The following is an 18,828-nucleotide window of genomic DNA, read 5'->3' as shown; positions in this document are numbered from 1 at the left end:
ACGCCACAGTGTGGGAGCAGGCGGAATGAGTTTTACGTATTCATTTACAAGTTGTTACATATTCTGGATATTAATCTTTTATCAGAAATATGATTTGCAAATATTTCCTCCCATTCTGTAGGTTGACTACGATGATATATTTTAAGTAAACTTCTTAGACCCACTGTTCACCTTTGTTTGGTGGGGAAAAAATATTCTTTTGCTTTAGTTTTCTTGGTCTCGCTCTCCAAAATAAATAACCTCAAAGCTGCAATAATTATTTGGAGGCTACCCATCTCTTCTCTAGCCAGTATCAAAAGGTTTCACACAAAATGGAGGGGGAGAAATCAGGGATTGCATTAACCCTTTAGCCTGTGACAGTGTCTCAGCCCTGTACAGCCCAGAAGATCCCTGGACATGCCTTCTTCAGGGAGGACATGCATGGCTGGCCACAGTGTTCTCCAACCTTGCAGATCATTGGAAGCTGTTGGCTTCACCCTGGAGTCTCCCAGCCTCCTAGGAAAGCCTCATAGCTCAAGAGGGCTCTAAAGCCAGGCTCCACCTTCCCGAATTGTTCTGAGGTGGCCCTTTGGAGTGTGCCTGGAGCCTGACACCACTGTGTGCTTCCAAGGCTCAGATGAAGTTCCATTTTCTCTCTGTCCATGCCAGTACTCCCACACTATGTGGCAGTCCAGGTCTCACTAACGCAGGCCTCTATAGCAACTGTTTCAGTACTGAGTGAGTGGTTAAGTTAAATATTAAAAGCTAAAAAAGTCAGTGCCCTCATACAAAGGCTGGAATGTAACAAGAGCCCACCAAGAGTCTTGCCTAGGCCCTTCCTGGGCCTTAAAGCATGACAAAATAAGGAATGAATTCTTAACAGGACCCGTTTAAGATTAAACAAGTTTTATTGTGGGTCTGAAGAAACTCCCCAGGCCTCTAGAAACAAGTTTATTGGGGGGCCTGAAGGAACTCCCCAAACCTCCGTGATTTGGCAGGAGACAAGATAAGGGTAATCACCTCAGCACCTGGACCCATTTAGATTAAGTAAATTTACTGAGGCTCCAGAGGAAAGTCTTCAAGACTCAGATCTTAGTTATAGATTAGAAGTTAATCACTTATGTCTTTGGATGAATGCACACTTACATGTAGACATACAGCTTAGAAGGTATGTAAGCTCTGAAAAACTTTGTAATTTTGAGTTGGGCTGGCGATAATTTCCAGGTCTTCTCCCTGTAACTGGTTGCAGAAAGTAAAAACTCTTTTCCTCCCCAGCTCATCTGCATCTTGTTATTGGGCCACGAGAATAAGCAGCCCGACCCTCAGTTTGGTTTGGGAACACTATGGCCTCATTGTCTTTTAAAAGCCTACAGCACATACAATTTCTATTCCTTGGGGAGGCTCTCATGTACTAGTTTCCTGTCATCTGCCCAGTAGCTCTTTGGGCAGGGACTGTGACTTGCTCATCTTTACAGCCTTCATAGTTTGGGACAGTTGGCTGTTAGGTTGGGAGAGGATCGCCATATAGTGGATGTTTTCCTATCCTGCATTGGAGTTTCAGGCCTGAAGACGAGCTGGGAATTGGAGCATTTGGCAAACTGAGTGGATTTAGGTCCTCAAGAAGAATAACTGACCTTCGCCTTGGGGTGTGAACAGTGCCTGGGATTGTGTTCTCTCTAAAAAACTAGTCCTGGGTGGGGGCATCTAGGCACAGAGAAGCACCTGAGCGGAATGCAGGCCCCACCGTTCCAAGGTACAGCCAGCATCCCGAGGTTGTTCAGTAAAGAGATCAGAAGGGTTGGCCTCTCTGACAGACCCAGGGTGGCCTTGTGAGATTTTATAGGCTTCAAGATTGAAAGGGACCTTGAAAGGATGTCTGGATCATTTCTCTGACCTCATTGCATGATGGCCCTGCTTTTAAAGGCTTCTCCAGGGAGAATTTCTCCACGTTGTATTTTCTGTGTGACTTCTAATAATCATTCCCTGGAAGCTATCGTCTTTATCTAGTCTGTAGTCCATCTTTTCAGTCTACCAAAGGCAGAATGCTGGAGAGTGAGCTTTATAAATTGGAAAGACCAGGCTGAGCTAGGAGATTTTAGTTCCTTTGACCTGTGCCAGGGGAACGTAGAGTTTCCCAATCTTCAAAGCATCTCACTGCCTCTCTGTTCTCTCTCCAGGTCATGGAGTGAGAGATTCAAGGAGGTTGATCATTAACTTAGTGACTAATTGACTTTTTATTGCAGTTTCACTTTCCAACGGACACTACCTTATTTGTAGAGGCATCTGTGTCCCTTACTACACTCTGAAGTTAAGGTAGAATGAGAAGGAAATTGTATACTTTTCGACTATGAAAATAGAAATGGAAACAGTGTGATCATTGTGCCATCGAGAGACCAGATGTCACATTTCAGCATCGATTCTTATTCTATATTTTGACCTTCCTCCGGCCCAAGGATTCTGGTTTAAATATTTTCAACATTGATTTTACAAGAGAAATTCGGTTCTCTTTAGCATATAAATTTCTTTGTGACACTTTAATGTTGTGAACTATAAATTGATTCATTGTGTTTATTTTAAAAAGTCTTCTCTGTTGATGGGAGGAATTACTATAAATATAATTCCATTGTAAAGGAAAAGTTACCCAATCTCCCCGACTGTGGCTTTCTGAGGTCTGTCGTTTTAGATGTTTCCCCAAGCTGCCCGAGCCCCTCATTCATTTCTGGGCCTCCGGCATTTAAGTAATTATGCTAGATGGCACAGGAATTGTTACCAGATAATATCTTAGAAATAGGAAAATTACAAGTTAATTTCAGGCCATCTCAAATTAATGAGAATGTTCTTTGTGGAGTGCTACCAGTGTAAACCTTTAGAAAATGACAAGTCTGAGATATTTAAATCCTCTGTGGAGCTTAGCACAGCTCTGCCAGCACACCCAATTGCTATTATCTGGCCAATTGCTGGGGTGGCTCTTTTATCTCCCACCTAGGTTTTATTAATTCAGTTTCCTCTGGGGCTTGGCTGCCATCAGCAGCCTCTCTCAGGGTGGAGGATTGGGGAAGGCAGTAAGGTTCTAAGGGACATAGCTCAGTCTTTAAGACTATCATCTGGGCTGGAAGGGCCCCAATTCAAGGCAGTGACTGGCAGACACAGTGCTTCTCCTGCTTGGTCTGGAGTGCACAGGGGTGGCCTCCTTCATCCCAGCATACACTTTACATCTTTGATCTTGTTTTTTCAACCTAGAATTATTTCTCACACGTGGGCATGGCCAAAGACTGTGCTTTAATGTGGTTTGTCTCCAAGCAGTTGACTCATTTAATCTCTAAATGATTTCCTACTCCTCCATGTTTTATACTTTGATGGGGGAGGTGAGCACCAGGGTGGGGGAAGCCTGATGTATTCTGGGCACCGGCCCGGCCCCTTTGGGTATCTGATGCCTCTATCTGTGGTGGTCCCTCTGCACAGGTGCTATCTCTCCACCACCACCATCCTCAGCCCCCATCAGGGCCAGCTGCAACATTTCTCTCTGGGGTGGTACTGAGGGACTATGCTCTATTTGGAAGGGCTTGCATGACACTTTGTATGACACTGAGAAAATTTAGTTGTACTGAAGAATGGAAAGGGTAGAGACATGGAGTGGGCTGAATGGAGCCTGTGTCTATTGCTATTACCTCGTTGGTATTACTGGCCCTTTCCCATTCACCATGAGCTCAAATACCTCCTTCTAGGACATCATCCTCCATATTCACAGCCCTTCCACCTCATCTGTTTTTCCTTTTTCATGAAACTTCTCCTCCTCTCTGAATTAAGACTGTGGTCTCAGAAATCAGACTGTCTGGGTTCACACACTGCCTCTGCCTACCGACTCTCTGGCCTTGGGCAGCACAGCTTATTCAGTCTGCCTGCCCATCAGTTTCTTCAGCCAAAGGATGGGATTAATAATAAGCCCTAACTCTTGGCTGCTGGGAGCATTACTCAGAACTCGTGGAGCACTTGGGCTTAGTGTTCTGTGGGCTCTCATTAGCGGGGCCACTGCCACCCATTTGGTGCATTGGGCAGTATAGAATGAGAAGAGGTGTGTGTGTGTGTGTGTGTGTGAGAAAAGAAGTGTGTTTGTGTGAAAAGAAGTGTGTGTGAATGAGAAGAGGTGGAAAATGTCCATCTCTTCTGCATAGGCTTCTGCCCTTCTCACCCCTCAGCCTGATGCTGCTGTGGAGCATATAAGGTGGGCTGCAAGCATTTGTAGCTAAAGCTGCCAATGTGTGTATAATGTTGCCGGCATGGTGAGTGTGACCACATCCATCCTGTTGCCTGGGTCTTATCTGCACATCCAGTTGGTCATTTGAGGCCCTCTCATCCACATCTTCCTTCATGCCCAGAACCTTTCTATTGGTTGGCCACCAGCAGTGTACGTCAGGCCCTGACTGGATCTTTCTGGTTTCCTACTGTAGTAAGAACTACCTTGCTCACCTTCGTGCCTCCAGGCTTGCACACCCTCCCCCGGCTCACAGTTGTTCTCCTGCCGGTCTCTAAGGTGCAGGTCAGGTTGTCAGTTCTTGACTTGACATCCTTCAGAATCTCTCTGCTGCTGCCTGGTAAATTCCAGACCCCTTGGTGTAGCCAGCATGGCCTGAAGGAGGACCCCTGCCTCTGCCCACTACGCTGCGTATCATGACCCCCATCCTCCCCTCTAATGGTTCCACCTTCCCCTGCCCAAAGATTGGGCCATATTGCACACATTGGAGTTAAGCAATGAATGATAGTGTTGATATTGTAAGATACAAAGCGCTCAAGTAAGTCCATTTTTAAAGTTAAAATCCAACAAAATTGACCAAGCATCAGACAATTCACGAAGTACAATGACTAGTACAGTCAGACAGAAAAATGTTGAGCTGTAGTAATAAGTTAAAATTCAGACTTTTTATGTTCCAAGGAACCAAAGACTTTAAAAAGCTAACATTACATGGTTGACCAAAGAGCTGTGATACACTACCATTCCCAGACTCCCAGTAAAGAGGGGCAGGACCAGATGGGGAGAACACTGGAGGCTGACCCGAATGGAGCATGGGGAAATTTTCCAGGTGATGAAAATGTCCTCCATCTGTGTTTGCATATTCACAGAACATCTCGATCTAAAAATTCTCTATCAAAAATGCATCACCCATCAACAGATGTTGAGAAAAAAAATTTAAGAAAAATGCATGAAAATATACACTTAAAATTGGTGTATTTTACTGTGTATAAGGCTAACTCAATAAAGATGATTAAAACAAAATATTATTAATCAGTATTAGAAGAACAAGACACTTTCGTACATTGTGAGGCTGGAGGTGGGGTCATAACAAACATTAGTTCCACCTTTCTAGGAGTTAATTTACTTCTACCTTTTAAGAAAAGTGGTACTATTTGACATGGTAATTTCTTTAGGATAGCATCCTAAGGAAAGAATTATGAATTCAAAGAATTTGTCACAAAACTAATAGCAGCTAACAACCGAGAAAAGAACCAAAATGTCCTCACTGGGGGTATGGTTAAATGATGATGCATCTCTGTGGGGGCCACTGCCAGCTCATGGGCACCTGTGTGAATTAAGAAAAGGTGTCCCCTCTGGATGGAACACACCCCTCTGGGGCTTGCGAGGGGGCTTACTGAATTTCAGCACCACCTGTCCCCTCACCTGGACACCATTGCAATTCCCAGGTCTAGACCACGGCCCTGATCTATACAGTGGTTGATGAGACAGATGTTAAAACTGATGCCTTCAGAACAGTGGTGTGGGGAAGTGTTTTCAATGGAATGTTAAATGATAATAATAGAAGGTAAGGCCAGGTGTGGTGGCTCATGCCTGTAGTCCCAGCACTGTGGGAGGCTGAGGTGGATGGATCACTTGAGCCCAGGAGTTCGAGACCAGCTTGGACAACATGGCAAAACCTTGTCTCTACAAAAAAGTAGAAAAATTAGCTCGGCATGGTGGCGTGTGACTGCAGTCCCAGCTACTCGGGAGGCTGAGGTGGGAGGATCCCTTGAGACTGGGAGAGAGAGGTTGCAGTGAGCCAAGATTGCGCCTCTGCACTCCAGCCTGGGTGACAGAATCAGACCGTGTCTCAAAATAAATAAATAAATAAATAAATAAATAAATAAATAAATAAATAAATAAAATTAAATAAGTAAAACGTTACATAGTTCTGACTTTTTTCAAAAATGCAAAATTCCTAAAAGGAAACCCACCAAGATATAACTGGTGGTCAATATGAATGATAGAATCATTGCTGACTTTCTTTTTTAAGCTTTCTTTTCCAAAATTTTCCTGCTGTCATTACTTTTTCTAGTTTTGAAAATAGACATGTTCTTTAATTAGGCTCTGTGTAGTGCTAACATCTGCAACAGTGGTGTCTCTGAACACAAGATGAGACAATGGGGATTCTGTAGTGGCATCGGGGGAGACCTGGGTCAGAGCAGCTTTGTTGAAGTCCCAGTGATTCCTTTGTTGAAAGGAGATGTCTCTTCTCTTCTCTTTCCATTCTGTAGGTTTGAGACATTTGAGGTAAACAGCTTTGAGCAGTTCTGTATCAACTATGCAAATGAAAAGCTCCAGCAGCAGTTCAACTCGGTAGGCTTGGTTTCTAGACCTGGGGGTACCGGGATGGGGGAGACTCCTCTGGGAGGGACAGCCAGGCCACTTCTCTTCCTCTGAGGTGGGTGGGCCCTGGCTACATTCTGATATCCCTTGGTTTTCCTGGTGGTACCTCCAGCTTTTGGAAGGGGCTCTCCACTGCTCAGGAGGGAGAACTGAATGGGGGCAACTGTGCTGAGAGGGGAAATGATCCTCTCTTTGGCTTTGACTCCCATTCCTCTGAGCCTAGGTGTCTAGGGTATTTAAGCAACAGCAAGCCAGATATGGGGCTTCCTGTGATTGAATGGGAATACGGCAACTCAGGTGATTGTTAAAGTGCCCCCAGGAAGTGTTCACCCAGGCATGAGGAATTGCCTAACTGCTTTGCTTTTCTGCAGTCATAACTATGACTTAGCATCCAAACCTTATCTGGCAGTTCTCTGCTGTCCTCCAGAACCCAGAACTCACTGAGCCCCTGGGGGAGGTGAATGTTAAGGTGTGCCTGCAGTTCACTCGTGTGACCTTTTTACTTGCCCTAGCATGTTTTCAAACTGGAGCAAGAAGAATACATGAAGGAACAGATCCCTTGGACCCTGATTGATTTTTATGATAACCAACCTTGTATCGACCTCATCGAAGCCAAGCTGGGTATCTTGGACCTGTTGGATGAAGAATGTAAGGTAAAACTGATGATGCAAATTAGTTCAATTCTAGGGTAGGGATGTGGTACAAGGAAATCACATAAGGTCTCAAAGGTGGAATTTCATCTGTGATCAGCTGGCCTTCAGTGTGCTGGAAGAAGTGTTGGCATGCTGCATACTAGAAGCGTGTACCATTCTGTGTGCTAGAAGGCAACATGTTTAAAGTGACTGGCAGGTGTTGCTACACTGGTAAGCATATGCCTCTCTTGGGGGAGCCTGGGTGGCACAGGTTGGCATAATATGATGGTTTGGACTTGATGTCCCAGGTGGCCTAGGTGCCAAGAGAAGAACTGCAACATCTAATGGGCATCCCTAGAGAGTGAAGACTAAAGTCTGGGATTGCTAATGCCACGTCAGATGGCTTGTGAGTGATAGAGTTGCCTGGCATGGTGGCAGGTGAAATTCATAATTTCCCCTTCTGGTTTCTGAGGGGCTGTACCTGGTGGGATGGGGTGAGTGCTGACTTGTCAGCCTGGAGAGTGCCTGGCAGCACTGGGAGGGTAAGGTTTAGAGGATCTGGGTTTTATCAATTACCTAACTTCTTTAGCCTCTGGTTTCCTGCTTGATGATAGGGGTTCATCTAATCTGCAAAATCTCTCCCAGTGGAGTGGTTGATTGCTGAAAGGGGTAAATATATACCAGTTCCTCCAGGGATGGAAATAGTAATCAACAGGTATAAAAGCCACATGATTCTTGCTATTGCAAGGGAAGGAACCCACTTGCTTTTACTTTCTGCTCTCCCACATCTTGCCTGTAAAGGCTTAAGTGTGGCTTGATGGTTTGGTAGGAGGTGTTTCCTTTCAGAAGGGCTCTCCTAGTTTTGTTGCCTTTGAAAATGAAAGGGAAACAGTAGAAGACAGAGAAAAATATACCAGTTCTACAGCTTGCATATTTTTTTTTTTTTTACCTCCTGAAGGTTTTTAGCATTTCACTAGAGATGTGTGCTTCATCCTGAGAATCAGTATCCAAGCAGAGATAATCTCTCAGTGTAGCAAGTGTTTGTCCAGGCTTGCCTAACCTGAGGGGTAGCAGTAAAGGTAAAACAATTGTCCCTAGATTGAGTAGCATTGGCTAAATGGCTGAAGTCACAGCCTAGGCCATCCTGCTGTTCATGACTCACTTTTATTTTCTTGGTTTCAGCATCCACTACTACCACCTCCCTTCCCAAACTCAGCCAAGGTCATGCTCCTTTTCCCCAGTCTCTTTTGAGATTCCCATCAGTAACCATCTCCTCCAGCTCCATACCCCCGAAGCTAAAGGCAGCACCATGTCTTGTGTCCAACCCAGGCCTCTGGGATGCTAAGCTGGTGTGGCTCCCTGGGGCCAGTACTCAAGGAGGACCCTGGCTTTTCACTCTCCTCCCAAGTGGTGAAGGTGAAGGTCATACACAGTTCTCAGAGCACATGGAGTAGGCAGTTTGTCCTACACAGGTTTGTGGAAAGCCTGGGTTTCCTGCCAGTCAGGCTGGTGGGGACTAGACATGTCAAGACACTGGGTGGTACTGTGGATGTGACACGTGTGAACTCACACTGGGGGCCAAGAAGATGAGTTGAACACCACATTAAGGAATAAGACAAAAGTCCACAATGTGGAGACTTTTTGTAACAAGTTTAATTGTTCTGGAAATTCAGGATGATTTAGCATAGTCTGATAGAGCATCAGTAACAGGTGGATTTTAAGCCAACAGGTGTTATTACATTTGTCAAAACTCACTGAACTGTACGCTTCAGTGAAAGGGTGCATTTTACTGCATGGAAATTATTCTGCAATGAACCTGACTTTAAAACATAGTAGGGCCTGGAAGCACCCATGTCTCTGAGCCTGAGGAGGTTAGGGAATCCCCCTGGGGTTGCTGTGGCTGGGCAACTCGGTGCTCCTTGGGAAGGATCCTGTTGGGCTGTGGAAGCAGCCTTTCTTCCCTGTCTCTCAGATACTTTGCAGGGTGAGAGCGAATAATACATTGCACTGTGAACAGCTGAGTTCTGTGACCCCATGAGACAGGACATACAGTCAGATGAAGGATTGGATTCATGGTGCAGAAGCAGCCTGTGGGAATATCACTTTTCTTGGGGAAGCTGTGCAGTGGCAAGCAGGGTAGCGAGCTGGGGTTTAAATAAGAAGTGTGGAGATGGGGTGGCTGTGAGTTTAAAGGGGGAGCGTGCAGGGAGCGCTTCCCAGGGCCTGTGACTGGTGCCACAGCTGCAGAGGAGAGTGCAGACTGGACCAGGGTATTTATTAAACCACCTGAGGTGGAAAAGCCCCTTTGCAGACAGGCCCCAAACAAGCCACAGACTAAAATTGTTCCTCCATTACCCAAGCCCACTCCTCCAAGAAGGTGTTTGAGTGTCAGCAATGTTAATTTCCAGGCTGCTCGTAACAAGACTCTCCAAAGATGTCTGGTGGCGGGTGGGGAGTAGGTGCCCACCAGCCCCTGCTGCCTTCTAAGCCCTATTTGGGTTGGGATTTCCTAATATCCTCTTCCCATTCATCAGTCCACTTTCTCTCAGAGGAACAGGCAACCTTGAACCCTGGAAGCGATTCTAGTAAGTGAAGCCCAGGCACTGTATCAAGTTGGAGGTGTTGGAGCAATCAACGGCAGGTCTGAGTGGGGCGGCAGGCTCTGCCCTGTGTCCTGTGATGAGGATTCTTTGTTTCCTGGAAGAAAGGAAATCACTCAGGACTGTGGAGTGAAATCAGCTCACTCAGTGGGGACGCCAGTGTCCCCCACCCCCTGTTCCCTCACCTGGCCCAGGCTGCTGTCAGGAGGATTTACTCTGTATTCAGATCAGGGGATTGTGGTTTCTTAAGAAGTGGCCCCAAAGGTTTCCTTGTCTAGCGCTTTCGTGTAGAGGTGTGACTCCTGTGATGGAGGGAGGTGAAGTGCCCTTGCCACATTTATGTATTCATTCACATGAGAAACCACATGTTCACAGAATAGTGCACTGAGACCCTGCTTTTCAGATGTCAGCACTTCTTGAGAGGGTCAGGCAAGCACTGAAGTGTCATCTTTGATGACACAGAACCAGAAACACTGTGGAGGAAATGACAGAAGGAAGAGCGTCGTGGGGAGAGCATTCCCAAGCGAAGTCAGATGAGGAGGGGGCATTCCAGGTGAAGGGAATGTCACACTTGGAGAATTTGAAGTGATCTGATTTGTCTGGAACTCCTGGTGGGGGCAGGTAAGGTTGGAAAGTAGGGACCATGGGAGAATGAGAAGCCATGTCCACCCTGAGCAGGCACTTGGGCTTCACCCTGAAGGCTCTAGGTATCAGCCCACGGGGGAGAAGCGGGGGATAAGCAGGGGAGAGGGATTCAGATGTGAGTGATCAGATCAGCAGGTCTCCCAGACTGTGTGCAAGCTGAGGTGGGGAGATCCTGGAGGGGGCAGCACCCTGAGGCCATATGGTAGGCCAGGCGGGAGAGAACCAGGGCTTCCAGGAGCTCAGCAGGGAGAGGGCCTCCGTGAGTCCCTTGGGTGGAGGACTTCCTTCCAAGGGAGTTGTTGGGACAGAAGCCTAATTTCGGTAATTTGAGGAGAGCAGGAGGTGAGGCAGTGGAGACAGCGAGTTTGAACTCTTGGAGGCTTGGCTGTGAAAAAGAAGCGGTGCGAGAGAGGAGCATGGGCTTGGGTGGACTGCGGCCCTCCAGGAGGCAGGGATGGGTGGATGGAAGACCAGCCAGGAGGGAGACCTTTGTTCCATGAGAAGGACAGAAAGGTGGGATGGCTGTGGGTGCAGATGAGTTTCTGCACGTTAGGGCAGGAATTTGGGATTTCCTGCTTGACAGCCTCTATTTCCCCATGAAGGAAGAGACGAGGCATCTGCTGAGAGGCAGCAGGGTCAGAAGCGTGAAGGGAATGGAGGAAGGTGGGAATGGCTGCCCAGTAAACAGAAAGAGGAATTGCAGAGTGCGCAGATTGTTTGGCTGTGGTTAAAGACCATAAATTGGGGTTTAGGAGTTGTTGAGATCAACTTCCTCCATAGATCTAAGAACAGTGTCTTAATCCATAGAAGTGATTCTCCGAGTGAAATTCAGTTTTATTTTTTGGCTGCAGTACTTGTATAAAAGTATAATGGCAGGGCTTGGTTAAAGGAAGATGAGTTGATGTGTGGTCTCATCCAGTCACCCAGGTATGGGTAAGGAGAGAAGGAGTAGTTGGATTTATCTAGAATTAATGTTTTGCTGAGCGTGCAGAGGGCTATTTTGTAAAGGTGAAAAATAAAGGCCTGGAAGTGGCACTGGGGGTGGCTGGCAGGTGAGGAGGAAGGAGCTGCCTCCATTCTAGAGAGCAGTGAGGACTGCAGAGTCCTGGGGGTGCCCAGCTGGGCTTCTGTGATGGCAAAGAGGGGAGGGGCCAGAGGGTACTCCTTAAAGAGACTGGGGATCCAGAGGTATTTATGGTACAGTGATTTGAGAGGTCAGCAGGGGTACAAGGCCTGAAGTATGGAATGGAAGGAGACAGTGAGTGACCAGGAAGGTTGGTGCCAGTGGCCCAGGAAGACAGGGACGAGAAAAGAAGCAGACATAGAATAACTGGCCTTGGGGTCTGGTTTTTTTTTTTTTTTTGGCTTTTTTTGTTTTGTTTTGTTTTGTTTTTAGACAGTGTCTTGTTCTGTCACCCAGGCTGGAGTACAGTGGTGTCATCACAGCTGTCACTGCGGCCCCCACCTACCAGGCTCAAGCGATCCTCCTGCCTTAGTCTCCCCAGTAGCTGGGGCTACAGGCAAGTGCCACCATGCCTGGCTAATTTTTAAGTTTTTTGTAGAGATGAGGTCTCCCTGTGTTGTTGCCCAGGCTGGTCTTGAACTTCTTGGGCTCAAGCCATCCTCCCACCTCGGCCTCCCAAAGTGCTGGGATTACAGGTGTGAGCCATTGCACCTGGTTGGCCTTGGGGTCCTTAAAAGTCAGCAGCTTTGCTGGGGGCAGGCTTTGGCCTCAGAAGATGTCCCAGGCCAGCGATGGCAACATCTGTGATAGAGAGTACAGTTTCTGTTTAGAGTTCCACAGGGAACATTGAGAGGGGCTTAGGGAGCCCAGAACTTGCACTCCCCCACTGCCATGCCTGCTTTTTTTTTTTTTTTTTTTTTGCTATTTTATTTTACTAGCAAGGAGTGGAATCAGGTCTAATGTATTTTTAACAGCTTTAATGAGATATAATTGACATACCATACAATTTACCCATTTAAAGTATACAATTTGGTGGTTTTTAGTATGTTCACAAAGTTGTGCATCCATTACCAACCACAGTCAATTTTAGAACATTTTCATCACCCCATAAAAAAGCCCTTTAGCAGCTACTCTCCATTGCCCCCCTCCAGCCCCAGGCAACCACTAATCTACTTTCTTTCTGTATGGATTTGCCTATTCTGGGCATTTAATACAGATGGGACCTTTACTTTTTGATGTGGTCAGTGGCCAGTACCACAAGGTCAGAGGGATTTAGGCCTCTGAGGGACAGAACCTGCCTAGACGAGGACCGAGCTATAGTCCCGGCTCCTGGCTCAGTGGTCTCTCTGCGTTGCTTTGAGAAGAGCAGAAAGAAGTTCATATAAGCTGTATGTGGATTTCCTTTTTAAAGGATTCAGTTCAGCTGCATATTATGGAGCTACCGATATCCATGACCCAGAAGTTATCAAAATATAAGATTTTTTTTCTTTCTCCTGTGGCTGTTTAAAATCTATTTCTTTGGAAAGATTTTTGGAGATAAGCACCTTCTACCTTGTTCTGCTTTTGTGGCGGCCTTTAAAACTCTGTCGTCAGGCAGGAAGAATTAACTTGTCCTGCTTGGAACACCAGCTCTGCTTTTTAATGGCAAAAGCCACAATTACTTTTGCACCAACCTAATACTTCCCCATTATGTGACCTTGGCAAGTTACTTAACCTCTCTGTCTCCATTTCCTTGTCTCTAAAATGTTTACAAACATAGCACCTAGCTGACATGATTGTATGAGGGTTAAATGAGTTGATACATCTAAAATGTGTAGAAAATGGCCTGGCAAACAATAAGCACTAGCTATGAGTATCATCTGAGACTCTTGATCATTGTTAATTCCTGCCGGCCCTTATTTTTAGTTGGAGGTGGGGTGGACCGTGAAAGGAGAGACTGATCCTTATCAGAAAATATGTATACACTTGACCTTGGTTGTTGGTTTCCTCTGCTTATGAATTCATGCCAATCTGAATTAGTGAATATGTAGGATTATGGAGTCTTCTCACAGAAGTCCAATTTCATCTCCAAGGCAAGAAGATTTTGTTCCTAGCCAATTTTACGTATTTGCCTATGTGGGCTTCCCACCATGGTTCTTTCTGCCCCAGTTTTGCCAGTCCTTCTAGGTCCCTCTTGTGTCCGTCCTCTGTCCCACCCAGTCCTGACAGCCATACTGGGAAGACCCCTCCTTCCTTCACACCTGGTGGTTCTAAACACAGAATGCTTGGAGACAAATATATAAAACAGTATATATGGAAAGTGCTGAATTAAATATATTTTATTGTCTGCCCAGTACAATTAATAGCCTCCTTCAAGATAGTTTTCTTTTCTTGAATTTCCTATGGTGCTTAGCATTGAGTATTCAGTATTAGTTATGCCAAAATGAATCTTGAGCAAAATCAGTTTGCTTACAAAGGATTTAAGAAATTGGTTCCCAAGTATGTAAGCATTTTCTTTATGGTGAGGATTTTATTAGTTTACCATAAAAATCCCTTTGTAAACGGCTAGTGCAAGGGTCACCGTCAACACTTCCTGATCCAAATATGCAATCTAAACCAAAGAAGGGCAGGTCAGTTAGTGACCCATCACTGAGGACTGGACTGATTCTGGTCAGTAGGTGTGTGCAGCGATGACCAGGGATGACAGACGAGGGACCACCTTCCCGTTGGAGGAGTTGCTGTCATCCTTGACAATTTGAGTGGTGGTTACGGTGACTCTGTTACATTTTCAATGAAGTAAGATGCTTTTTACTTTTAAAGCCATCCATAAAGATATTGAAAGGGGCTGCCCTTCAGAATTCTTAATGCAGTGGAACCTCTAAGTCTGACTTTAGACAGTGAGAGATGCAGAGATTAGCACCATGTAGAACACTCACTAGGTACTTAGTTCCCACTGCATGGCCAGAGCCCAGTTCTAAGTTCTTTCAGGGACACATAAGCAATGTAAGGCACAGCCAGTCCTTGATCACAACAAACTTACAGTTTGTAGTGACGAAACCCAAAACTCAGGGGTGCACAATATGCTAGGGCATGTGTAAGAGCTTGATTGTGAGGAATTCCAAAGAAGAGAGAAGTGAGATCAACAGTGGTCAGGAAAGGACAGACTTGAGCCAGACCTGGACGATGGTATTTAGGTGAGTTTAGGGAGGGGAAGGTAGGCTTTCCTGTGGCAGGAGTTCACCTGGGTGAGTGGGTGAGCTTGGCACTGCAGGTGGATGTGTTTTGTGATGCTGATGTCACAGCCCCAGTTGCAGGGAAGTACCTTCAGGTGGTCCTGCAGGCTGTGACTCTGCTCCTGTGACCTTGGCTTTCACCCTCATCCTCCCTAGCACTTCCAGTGTCTGCCAACCGGCAGGCTCAGCTACTCCCACAGGTCCCAAGGGAGCCAGCCCACACGGGATGAGGGCACGCCGTGGCCGGATCCTGAACATGTATGGTTGAATCATTCTTTGCACCGTCCAGTTAAGGTCCTGGTTCGAGGGCTGAATCAACCTTCACAGAGCCAGCCTGCTGGTCCCATCCCTCTGCTGCAACTCAGGGCTTCCTTCTTCCTCTTCACAAAGTGCTCTGCCCTATCTTGTGGTTCTGCAGGTCCCCAAAGGAACTGACCAGAACTGGGCTCAGAAGCTCTATGACCGGCACTCCAGCAGCCAGCACTTCCAGAAGCCCCGCATGTCCAACACGGCCTTCATCATCGTCCACTTTGCAGACAAGGTGGCTCTCCTCTCTGTTGGCTTGGGTATTCCCTTGGCCCCTCTCTAAGTGGACTCAATGGGCTCTAGACCTAGAGAGAAATCTGTGCCTTCTGAATTCAAATGGCCTGAAGCCTCAGCTGGGTTCCTCTTCCATCCTCTTTTACCCACCCCTCAACTTCTAGGGGATACCAAGCTTACCACAAGGCATAACTTCACAGGGGGTACTATAGTTGCCCAGTCATTCATATATATATATATGAATATATATATACACACACACACACACATACACACATATATACATACACACGCATATGTCTGTATATATATATATATAGTCTATACACACACACACACACACACACACACACACACACACACATATATATGTATATATAAATTCTAAAGCAGTTAACAGTCTACCCTCATGGAGCTTGAGAGAGAAGGGAGGGCTGAAAACAAAGTACCGAATGGTTTGGCTTCTTACCTGGAGCCTTTGTAGCTGCTCTTCAGGGGGCTGCTTTCTCAGTAGCTGGTGTGTGCATAGAATTTTTCTAAGTGGATTTCTGTTTGCTATGCACTAGCCCGGTGTTTCTTAAATTGCAATGTGTGTATGAATCACCTAGGGTCTTGTTAAAATACAGATTGATTCATTGGGTCTGAGGTGTGGCTGAGAAGCTGCATTTATAGATCCCTGAAGAAACCTTTTATTATGGGAACTCCCTTTAAAACAATTTCTTCCACAAAATGAATACTCAGTTCCCTGTATGTAAATCCTGACCATTTATTGGGTTTGCATTTTAAGTGGAAACATCTGTGAGTTTCCTATCTACTCACAGCTCTTTTCAGAAAATGCTACCTGGATGAGATGAAAGTGGTTGAGAAACTGCTGAAGCACTAACGACTGTGTCTCTCTGGTTGCTGTGGCCCCAGGTGGAGTACCTCTCTGATGGTTTTCTGGAGAAAAACAGGGACACGGTGTATGAAGAGCAGATCAATATCCTGAAGGCCAGCAAGGTAAAGAGTGTCAGAAGTGGGGAATGGAGCAGGAATGCCCATGGCCAGTGCTGGACAGGGAGTGGTGATGCAACCCCCTTGGGGTGGAAAGACAGAGATGCTGGGCAGGGAGGAGGCCGATGGGTTTGTTGGTCATTTCGGTATGAAAACACTTGAATGGCCATACCACTGTGAATGTGTCCAATCTTGTCTGAAAACACTTTAGTGTGGCCCGATGGAGGGAAGAAAGCAAGGAGTGTAGGGGTAGGGGGAGAAAACTGGGAAAGATGCCTGCTAATGGAGGGGTTAGGGGAGCATGGGAGGTGACAGGAAGAGAGGACGGTGAGCGCAGTGATGGAAATGTGGCTGGTGTCCATCATGTCATCTGTCCTCCGTCTCCTGCCTGCAGATGTAAGATTATTTAAACCCCATCACATCTAGTATCTGCATTTAATTTGTTCAGCAGTCTATAGAACCTCTCTATAAGCAGAAACTTAATGGAATAGAAGGTGGGATTTAAGGAACACTTAAATCTACTACTTTGGACTCTTTCTCTGTTATTATCAGAATTTCATTTATTTCCAAGCATAGGAAAAAGGTAGCAAATATCATGTCCATTCTACAGGTAGAGGAAAGAAGGCACCAATTCACCCAAACATATCTTTACTAAGCATCTGCTTTGGAAGGCACTGCCCTAAACACACAATTTTCACACAAAGATGAGCAAGACAGAGTCTGCACTCTGGTTGCTCCCCTTCTAATGGGCTGTGAGTGGGCAGATGAAGACACACACAGGTAACTGTGAAAGGAGAGAAGGAGCAGGGGGAGAGGGTGGTAGAGTCAGGGGAAGCGTGTGCGCTGGCATTCTGAAAGCCGACTCTGATGCAGATGCCGTTACTGGCTTTAGCTCTGCAGAGGAAACCCAGGGCCAGGGCTGGGGGAACTTCCCAGGATTTAGGAGGCTTTCTCCCAGACCACATGATACTGAACTCACTGCAGGGGCCTGATAACATTGGAGAAATGGCAGATTAATTTCTCTTTGTGATAAGCTTTAGATGAATGCAATAGGATGAGATGATAGAATGGAGAAAATATATCCAGCAAAATGGACCCAGGACATAAAGCCAAGTAAACCCTGTTCTATCACATGGTGAGGGGTTTAGGGAGGATTTGAGTCAGTAGCAGCATGCAGACTGCCAAGAACAGGCCCCTGCCCAGTGTGATCTCTGGATATCTGGAACATCAGAGAATTAGTCATCACTGGGACAAATTGGCCGTGGGTAAAAGTGAATATCACTTTGGAGTTCAATGCAAGACTGACCTTGCAGCTCCGTAAGTTTTTAGATCTCCAGTCTGTGGTGGTTAATGTGACTTTTTCCATTTTTTCATGAGGATGGTGGCATAGGGAGGAGCCCCAAGGCACAGGGAAAGAGAGTAGATGGAAGCGTTCTGAGCACTAGGATCCCCTTCTTCACGATGGTCTCTTACGATGCCTGGAGGCCTGTGACGACCTATAGGGCCAGAAAACTCTGTTGTCTCGGTAGAAGTTTCTCCTTTCAGATTAGAAGCAGAAACGAGGGATGGAGGGAAGAGAGGTGGGTACTTTTCATTTAATACAGAGTCTGGTTCTGCCATTGTGTTGATTTCTGAGCATCTTAATTTGAGTGACTCTCAGGGATTCCAGAATCTAAAAAGGAGTGGTGCCTGGAAAACTCTGTTATACTCACTCTCCAGCAGGTTATCTTTTATTAATAGCTGAGCTGCTTTTCCCTTATTTTTATTTATCAGCTTTATTGAATATTTGTGTAGTATATAGTGGTAACCGACACATGTAGTTAATCTCATGGAACTTAGTGAAAAAGATGCACAGTTTAATTACAAACTGTGGTAACGCTAAGAAGGTCAAGAAGAAGGTGCTATGGAAGAGAATGATAAGGGTAGGTTGGTGGCCCCCAAGACCACCCCCAGGTTCAACCATTTGCTAGGAAGACTCACAGAACTTAGCATATAGTTATGGCTATAATTTGTTACAGCGAAAAGTAAACAGCAAACTCAGCAAAGGGAGAGGTGGATGGGGTGACGTCTCCAGGAGACCAGGCACAAGCTTCCAAGAGTCTCTTCCACCTGGAGTCATACAGGATGCACGTAATTCCCCCTAGAAGCAAGTCATGACACTTCTTTTGACATGCCTACCAGGGAAGGTCACCTGAGCCCAGGCGGCCAGGGTTTTTATTTGGGGTTGATTATGTAGGCACTCTTAGCCTAGCACAAACCAAAATTCCAAACTCCCAGAAGGAAAGCAGATGCTCAACATAAATTATTGTTTGCATGAACAATTTAGGCACAGTGAACTGTTCTTATCAGGGAATGGTAAAAATCCAAGTTCCCCTGACACCAGCCAGGGGTCAAGCAGCCTTTCTAAGGATAGCAGATACAGGCCTGCTGTGTTAGCTCTTTTCTATACAAGAATATTGTTTTAGATTGCAGGTACTGGGTTTTTATTAGAAATTAAATATAAGCTCATAAAAAATTAAAGTATTGTAGAAATATATAAAATAAGTCTTCTTTCCCACTCCTTGACCCATCTTTTGATGGGTCAGAATATACCCTATTCTGCATGTTGGTACATCTTTTTAAGATT

General features: G+C 45.9%; 1 protein-coding gene across 3 annotated transcripts in view; it reads left to right on the top strand.

The window, feature by feature from the left end:
• Window positions 1–18,828, top strand: part of MYO5B (myosin VB) — a 368,321-nt gene that overhangs the window by 224,703 nt on the left and 124,790 nt on the right. For all 3 annotated transcript variants that reach the window (XM_019013976.4, XM_055368552.2, XM_063699216.1), the window contains exons 11-14: window positions 6,505–6,586; window positions 7,129–7,269; window positions 15,088–15,210; window positions 16,125–16,208. In XM_019013976.4, the coding sequence (XP_018869521.3) occupies window positions 6,505–6,586; window positions 7,129–7,269; window positions 15,088–15,210; window positions 16,125–16,208 (430 nt within the window). The remainder of the gene's footprint in view (window positions 1–6,504; window positions 6,587–7,128; window positions 7,270–15,087; window positions 15,211–16,124; window positions 16,209–18,828) is intronic.

This window comes from Gorilla gorilla, chromosome 17 (genome assembly GCF_029281585.2).
Source record: "Gorilla gorilla gorilla isolate KB3781 chromosome 17, NHGRI_mGorGor1-v2.1_pri, whole genome shotgun sequence".
Taxonomy (NCBI): Eukaryota; Metazoa; Chordata; class Mammalia; order Primates; family Hominidae; genus Gorilla; species Gorilla gorilla.
This window is presented reverse-complemented; position numbering and strand designations above follow the sequence as displayed.